Here is an 8,887-nt window from a genome sequence, read left to right as displayed (position 1 = left end):
CTGTGTAAGCATAATATATAAAATAAAATGCTATAAAATAATAAGCAGCGGAATTATAAATATCTCCAGCCATATTTTGTTCAAGCTTGATGAAGAACGAAGAACGAATAAATTTTCTGCAACACTAAGTATTCTGAAAAGACAAAATTTAGAGAGTTCTTCTGGCCTGTGCCTATAAGTGTGCCAATAGATGAATACACATGGCTCTTTATATAGGTAGGCTAGGGACCCTCATCATCAATAAATAGCTGATTATTCTCCTCCCATCAAGGAGAATAAATCAGAAAATTTAATATAAAAACCGTTTTAAACCGTTACGATTTCATATAACTTAATGTGGAATAAATCATATTCAATCCTTATATTAAATAATTACCGTTATGATAATTATTTAAATTCCAACCATTACAATGAATTAAATGTGTATAAGGGACACATATATAATTTCTTACATACTGTTCAAACGACACCAACTAATTAAAACTGTTGGTGTCTTTTTTCAGCTTCAAACGTGAGTAAACAGCCTGCATCAGGTAAGGAATTGGATAAGAGATCGAGCAGCACATGCATGAAATCTTTTGTGGGTTGATCGATGGAGGCCAAGGTTGAAGCTATCAATAAAGAGAAAGTCATGCATATATAGAAGAGTACTACATGCATTTTGAAATGATAACATGAGTTGTTTAATTCCATGGCAGGATATGGGTACGTGTGTTGAAACCCATATCCTGGAACTGTTTAATTACTTTCTGTATAGGTTCATTGCATACGGCTACCTAGCTAGCTAGCTTGTAGATTGCAATGTGAAATGCAAGAAATAATGGAACGCTCGGCAATGTGTAGAATTTATTAGACGATGATCACCGAAACAAACTCGATGGGGAAACAAAAATCTCGTACGTACTTGTCCACCGCATTTGCTGCTACGTACCATTAATTTGAACAGCAGAACAGGGATCGGAAATTGCAACAAAATGCCAAAAATATCCCAACTTGATTTGTTTTCTTGTGTCATTAACACTAATGGACGTGGGCTCGGCGGCTAGACGCATCTTGCGATTTGAATTTTGGTTTGGTCCACAATGGTTTGCCCGGCCAATAAATATACTTGGACTTTAGAGTAAGAAATAGTCAGAAAGTGTTTATGAAAAAGCTAATAGCAAGCATACGTCGATCTATATCTTCGTCTTCTTCCTTGGAGCTGTCCAGTACCGTCCATCATCGTCAGCAAGTTTAATACGACAAATGAATTGTAACAATACGGGATAGTTAGCGTCATACGATTATTTCTGCATATCGATCATGCATGTGGATTCCTTCCAGAACTTTAAAACACTTTTGACTTTCTCTTTCTCACTATCTACTACTCTTGCAGTATTCAAGCCTACTTATCCTTTGTTTATACTGTGAATGTTTGTTTGTCCTGGTACGTATGGAACATGATCTAGCTAGAAATATATTAATTAAACCTTTTTTTTTTTTCTTCTTTTTGTCAAATTTGATGAGAAACGTACACATAGTACATATTTAATATTTGTTTTTTAATTAAACAAGTTAGACCCTTTCAATACTAACACACTAATTTCGTGTTGGGTTTGTTTTGAACTTTTGAGTTCGTGGCCTGTGTCAAAAAATTTCAGGCCTAATATTGGCTTCCGATCGTGTCGAGGCATGTGTAAAAGACTATATAAATTAACCATAACTCGATCCATTTAATTACACAGGTTAGACCCCCTCAACTCTAATCCACTAATTTTGTATTAAATTCGTGTCGAGTTCACGAAACGTGTAAAAAAATACCATCTCGATCTACTTGGAAATCGTCTGGCCAATTTCATCGCACATAACATCCAAATTACTTATCGGTTAAAAATTAAAAAGCATTGCTGGTTGGCTTGTCTCTATATATATATATATATATACACACATACATGCTACCTTGCATCTAGAGCTCGAAATGTTATCTGCTGTTGTTAATTAGCTAGTAGCTAGTCCTTTTCGATCTGTAGCTATGATCTAATAAGAAACAATCAGCTTTGTGTGACTGATTTTTTTATTCTTATAAGAGAGAGAGAGAGAGATTTTGGATGAATAAGAAATCATCCATGATCAAGAAGGATGTTGCACGGTGATTTATATATATAAATGACTAGCTAGCTAGTTATAACTATCGATAAAATTAGTTTCCACTAATACTTATCAAAGTCACACTCATGATTAAGTATTTCAAACTGTTAATTACATCAACATAATATATAGCCACCAATTATCAGTACGGAAAATTGAGCCATCAATTTGGATTGAGAGTTTAGCCAATTGGGATCTTCCTAATGGTTTAAGAATAGAAATTTATTTTCCCCCCCAAAAAAAAAAAATGATTAAAGTCGATCATCGGATGAACTTTTAATAATGTATCCTCCATCCTATCCGTTCAAGGAATATTCCTGATTATCAGAAATAAAAGTAATTAATGAGTAGGGAATTTGCATGGTCTTAGTTATATAATAATCTCTCCTTTTTTCTAATAAAAAAAAGAAAAAAAAAGAAAAAAGAAAAAAGAAAAAAGAAAATCAATCTCTCATTCTATTCATTAATGAGCTAGAATAATTAAACTTGATCACAACGTTACAATATCTTTAACACACTGAGGGGCATCTTTTATGTGAACTACTTATTCTTCTACGAGGAATGTTAGAAATGCACCACTCATCCCCCTTTGTCTTCTCCTTTCCCTTAAAATCAATTTTTTTATTATAAAGGGAGGATGAAGGGGGATGAATGGTGCATGTGTAGCATCCCTCTTCTTCTAAAGAAAGTGCAAGTATTTGACTAGTTCCATTTGGCTCCCGCCTTACATGGGACACCCAATAATCTTTTTGAGCAATGTTTCACATTCATTTTTTATATTTATTTAACTGATCGATGTAACATATTTTAAGTAATAATTTTTATTTATTTTTAATTAATAATTGGCATAATTAGAAACTATTTAAAATATGTAACTTCAATGAATATAATTAAAATGATCTCTTATCAAAAAAAAAAATATATAATTAAAATGATCGAATGTGATAAATACAAATGAAAAGTTGGATTATTCAATCTCTTTTCTTTTCAAAGAAACCTAACGAATATTGGCAATTTGTTTCCATGTGACATGGATAGCATTGAAGAGTGGCAGCCCACCAACGTGATGGTCCCTATCTAAAAACCATCATCCATCTGGCAAGCACCAATGAGAAGAAAACCATGCAGTGCGGTTCCTATTCCTTGATTGGTCATTACAATTTACAAGCCTCGCCCCCACTAGATAATTAAACATACTTTTTTTTATTATTATTATTATTATTATTTTCACCCCATCATCAACAGTTTGAACGCAAAATTAATTAATTATCATGAGGCCAAATTAAAAATATAACAAACACGATTTAAAATAGAAATAAAGTAATTTATCACATAATATGTGTATCGCAAAAAATATCTCAATAAAAGTTTATAAATATATGTCAAAATTGATATATTAGCAACGTAACATGTCAGCAATAATACAATAAGTGTATAAAATTGAAGCCAATGTTCTTTTATATAAACAAAATCAAGTTTTAAATATGAATTGAAGCTTTCAGTAATTTTCATTTTAGTTCAGACAACTAAACTATTTAAATGAAATTCATTCTCTATTTTGTTGCGAAATCTTGTTTTAACAATTTTCATAACTGAAAATGCTCATTTAGTAGCTCTCACTAAAGTACATAACGTCTGTCTGTAGGGGCCATTTAACACAAAATCTTCCTTATACATAATTTTTTTTAAAACAATTTGTAAAGGCCACGGCCATACAACTCCACGTGGCTCCGCAACCGGAAGGACCATCATAAACCAGATCAACAATTCATGATTCATATAATATTTGACGTATGGTGCTACGTGGTGAATATATCATGTTCTTTTAAAATTTTGAATAGGTAGCACTATATATGTACAATATTAAAAGTAACGAAACAAAATTTAAACCTCCATTTCACTTATATTCCCCATAAACCAAGCAAATCTACTAGCAATAATATTGTCATTTTTTTTTTTTTCAAATAATTGTGTCATGGTGCAATGTCAAGTTTACTACTATAAGAGCATTCCCATAGGTTATCTAATCATAAACTATTTTTTACTTCCCTATCTAAATACACCCCATAATATATTCCTTTTACATTTTCCTATATCATTAAAATAATGATTTTTTTTCTTTATTCCATAAACTATTTTTTTTTTCTCTCTTTATCATCTTCGTCTCCTCTCTCGCCCGTCACTCTCGTCTCCATCTCTCTCTCTCTCTCTCTCTCTCTCTCACATCTTCGGCTTCTGTTGTCTCTGTCTCTCATTGTTCAAACAGGAAGATGACATCTGGTAATCATGATGGCGCGATTTTCTAACATGGGATACAACAACAGGATGTAGCAGCATTGTCTGCGGCCGTCAAAATGCTGTATGGGCAGTGGGATGATGGTGGACGTCGGAAGGTGAAGGCGTAGTGGCTCTATGGTCGATCGCGCAATTGGGATGCTAGGTGCACGAGCGGCATAGGCCGTGCAATGAGAAGTTGTTGCGTGGTGGTTGGTTTGGTTTTGGGTAGCATCGGCGTGGTGGTGGGTTTGGGTGGTGGCGGTGCGGTAGCATGGGGAGAGGGGATTCTGATGGGGGGCAGTGGACTGTTTGGGGATTTTTTTTTTTAATTTTTTAATTTTTCATTTTTGGTAGTGGTTTTCAATTGGGATAAGGTGTTGTGTTTGGATTGGTTGTTTGTATGTTTGTCGTTGATGGTTGATTGGTGGTAATGTGATGGGTTATAGCAATATAGCATGGAGGAGGTTGGCCGGAGTAGATGGATTGTTTGGTTTTGAAGGGTTGAGACCCGTGGAGGTATGCGCACTGTGAGATGAGAGTTGATTTTTTTTTTATTATTATAATAAAGCATGGGAATGCTACAGTGCAATCCAATACAATGAGTTACATTGTAGCATTCCTATGAAATAGAAAAATATAAGGTATGTCTGTTATGGGTAACTTTTTGTGATTTTTTTGGTATTTTCCTTAAATTTAAAGAATGAAATCACTTATAAGGCATCTACTGTGAAAGCTCTAAATGTGCCTCATGATTCCACAAACCCTAATTTCAGAACAATACGATCATACATGCATAATCCAACTTAATTACCATGATATTTGACTCAGTCACGAAGAGAACATGATCTCTCTCTCTCGTTTTGGTAAATGCACATGGGCGTAAGGTTTGTAGAATGTTGATCATTCACGAGAAGTAAAAAGGCCACATGAAAAGCTTAAAGAGGCACATCATTTAGATCGATCTTGCACACATAACAAGGATGAAGTTTAATTCCTTGAAAATAACTCATTTATGGAAAGGCCAAAAAGTTTACTTAGAAGATAATAGTAACTTGGGTTTTTTTTTTCGGTGCCACCAAAGTAGCTGTATTGAATGCCACGCCACACGGTTTTGTGTGGCGGGGAGAGAGAGAGAGAGAGGTCTAAGCATAGCTGACTTTTCGCAAGCAATGAGTAAATGCTCTTTTTGACTCTTTTGTTGCAAACCTTTTACCTCTGGTCAGCGAGGAAACAGTCTTTGGGCTCTTCAATTCTCTCTATATATATATCCTGCATACTCATATCAGACCAGGCAACACCTAATTTGGACGCCTGTCTCTACATCTCTTATTAGAAAGAGACTTCAGAGATCATAAGGAAGTCCACCGTACCACCTTGCCGTTGAGAAATCGAAAGAAATGGGGAGGCCACCTTGCTGTGACAAAGTTGGTGTCAAGAAAGGGCCATGGACACCAGAGGAAGACATCATCTTGGTCTCTTACATTCAAGAACATGGACCAGGGAATTGGAGAGGAGTTCCTGCTAATACAGGTAATATTTTATCCCCTATGTATTAATTACTTCCTTTTCTCTCTTTAAAGCTTCTTCTTCCCAATCGTTTAGTATTTTATCGAAGGTTCTTGTTTGTTTTTGGGTTGGTTTGATCATTAAAGTGGTGTAATTAATATCCTGCACCTCCTTCAATGTCCTCTTGGTTCCTTTTTGTTTCTCTTGGCAGTAATATAACCAAAAACACTCAGATTTAGTCTCTCTATATGGTTTGATTAAGTTTAATTCATTCATTCCCCATGTGGGTTTTCAGGTTTGCTTAGATGCAGTAAGAGCTGCCGGCTTCGGTGGACAAATTATCTCCGTCCCGGTATTAAGCGTGGTAACTTCACCGATCATGAGGAGAAGATGATAGTCCACCTCCAAGCTCTTTTGGGTAATAGGTAAGATCCTCCTCTCTTACTCTCTTCTCGCTCGCTCTCTCTCTCTCTCTCTCTCTCTCTCTCTCTCTCTCTCTCTCTCTCTCTCTCTCTCTCTCTCTTGTGGAAATTCATGAAAGTTTTTAATGGTTGTACGTAGATGGGCGGCCATAGCATCCTATCTTCCACAGAGAACAGATAATGATATAAAAAACTACTGGAATACCCATTTAAAGAAGAAGCTCAAAAAGCATGATGGAGGCCTCGATGGGCATCATCAAGATGAGTTCTCAGCCTCGCAGACAATACCCAAAGGCCAGTGGGAGAGAAGACTCCAAACAGATATCCACATGGCTAAGCGAGCCCTGTGTGAGGCTTTGTCCCTTGACAAGCCAACCCAACTGCCTGACTCAAATCCCCCTTACACCAGACCATATCAAGCGTCCACATACGCATCAAGCGCTGAAAATATAGCTCGATTGCTCGAGAACTGGAAGAAAAGTTCCCCAAAATCAGCTCAGACAAACTCAGAAACCACTCAGAATTCCTCCAACAAACTTCATGCGACCGGTTCGAGCTCTAGTGAAGGTGCCACCACACCAGAAGCTTTTGATTCGCTGTTGAGCTTCAATTCTTCCACCTCTGATGTCTCTCAATCTGTGTCGGTGGACGAGGCTGCAAACTTGACACCAGAAGCAAGCATCTTCCAGGATGAAAGCAAGTCGAATTCGGACACTGAAGTCCCTCTCACGTTGCTAGAGAAGTGGCTCTTTGATGATGGTACAGCTCACGGCCAAGAAGACCTAATTAACATGTCGTTAGAGGACGGTGCAGGGTTGTTTTAAAATGAAACTCAGCCTAGCTAGGTTTAGGAGTCTCTTTGTCTTTGTTGTTTCGGCCTTGAGCCGTCTGTATAACTTCTTTCTAGCCCAAGCAGAAAGATGATTCCCCCTTAATGGAGGAAAAGAAACTGTAAATCAAAAGTACATCTATATAATATGCTATATGTGCTGCTTAATTAAGTAAATAAATTAAATCTATCATCTTCTTAGAACTGATCATCATTGTAAAGAATGAAATTAGGTTTGACTTCAGCATGAATGCAATCCAAATAATTTAGAAAATTACAGCTATATATTCATTTACTTTTCGATTACTTTCATGCTGCCATTCAGGGACAGAGCCAAACATTTTAATGGGAGGGGGCTAAATAAATTTTTTTCTTAAGTAGAGATTAAAGTATATATATAAAGGTAAATTTTAAATAAATTAAACATAATCCAATTTTGATATTTTTATTATTCCCTTCAAATTAAAAATCAATAAGCAAAAGTGAAAAGAGTTTTTTAGAAAAAAAAAAAAAAAAAGTAAAGAAATCCAAAGATTCAGAAAATGAAAAATAAAAAATAAAAATAAAAAAGCTCTCAGTTTTTGTACGAAAATTGAAAAATTTCAGTTGGGTGAATTGTGTGCTTCTTGGCCTTCTCGCAAGGCTTTACCTGAATGACGTGGCTCTTGAAACTAACATTCTCTTGGTCCTTTTGTTAGAACAGCTCACTCTAACTAACACAATAGCCAACTAACTGTTATACAAAACACATTATATTCTACACAAAACACATTATGCTAAACACAACACAAAACAAATGAAACACATATCTTCTAGATTTTTCTAATGCCATCTAACTATTTTTATTTTCTTTTTCCATTTTACGTTATTTTTGCCACATTCTTAGGAAATCGAGCATTGTCAGGCGTGTGATTCTTTAAATCCACACATGTCTTCTTCCAATGCACTGCTTTAATTACTAAACCCTTTTCATTTACTATGAACAAAGCCTGGCCTCTACAACATTGTAAAATTCCTTCTATTGTTACCTTCTCAAACATGTCTGTTGCTACCCGTGAAATATTAAAGGAAAAAGTTTTGACAATAAAGTTATCGTTCCAAATAAGATGAAACCAATTGAAGAGATGATAAAAAGGAATGGGCTAAGGGGCTAAGGGGTCAAAAAATTTCTTGCTAGGGGCCAATAGGAAAAAAACCTTAATTATTTTTTTTTTCATAAGAGTTGAAGGGGGGGGGGGGGCTTTCTCTGTCATTGCTACCATTACTAATTAACTCTGTGCACCCAGGCATGTGGATCACAATTAAGAGGCCTCATAGGATCCTCTCCATTTCACTTGTAATGGAGATGAGCTATTTCATAGTTAGGATGCAATATTGTTATATCTAACGGTGTAGATTATGTTACATGATAAATATGTTGGCATATCATTCAAAAAATTTAAATGATGTGACATCATTTACATGTCATTAGATGCATGCAACAACATTAAATTATAACCATAAAATGACTTCTCTTCATTTCAAGTGAAATAGAAAGGATACTTGTCCTAGTTTGTTATGCATTCTAATGAATGAGGATACCAACCTATGAAGCATTAAAAAACAAATGTGGTTGTTAATTAACCCCCGTGAACCACTATATTTCATCAGAGCCAAATTCATCTTACTACCATAGCTACCAACTCTAAATCATGATCATCATCTTATATTTCCATAAGTTTCTCTA

General features: G+C 35.4%; 1 protein-coding gene across 1 annotated transcript; it reads left to right on the top strand.

Annotated features, from left to right (window-relative positions):
- Positions 1 to 5,683: 5,683 nt before the first annotated feature.
- Positions 5,684 to 7,365, top strand: LOC133875445 (myb-related protein 306-like). Its single transcript, XM_062313585.1, has 3 exons — positions 5,684 to 5,934; positions 6,206 to 6,335; positions 6,472 to 7,365. Exons 1-3 carry the CDS (start codon positions 5,802 to 5,804, stop codon positions 7,154 to 7,156), a joined length of 948 nt encoding a protein of 315 aa, XP_062169569.1. The 5' UTR covers positions 5,684 to 5,801; the 3' UTR covers positions 7,157 to 7,365.
- The last annotated feature ends 1,522 nt before the right edge of the window (positions 7,366 to 8,887 follow it).

Source organism: Alnus glutinosa, chromosome 8, assembly GCF_958979055.1.
Source record: "Alnus glutinosa chromosome 8, dhAlnGlut1.1, whole genome shotgun sequence".
In the NCBI taxonomy this organism is placed as follows: Eukaryota; Viridiplantae; Streptophyta; class Magnoliopsida; order Fagales; family Betulaceae; genus Alnus; species Alnus glutinosa.
The sequence above is the reverse complement of the archived record's forward strand: the minus strand, read 5'-3'. Positions and strand labels throughout refer to the sequence as shown.

Coding starts and splice junctions, on each gene's coding strand:
- LOC133875445 (XM_062313585.1), top strand. CDS start 5,802: ATGGGGAGGCCACCTTGCTGTGACAAAGTTGGTGTCAAGAAAGGGCCA. Junction 5,935..6,205: donor AGGAGTTCCTGCTAATACAG/GTAATATTTTAT, acceptor GTGGGTTTTCAG/GTTTGCTTAGATGCAGTAAG. Junction 6,336..6,471: donor CAAGCTCTTTTGGGTAATAG/GTAAGATCCTCC, acceptor GGTTGTACGTAG/ATGGGCGGCCATAGCATCCT.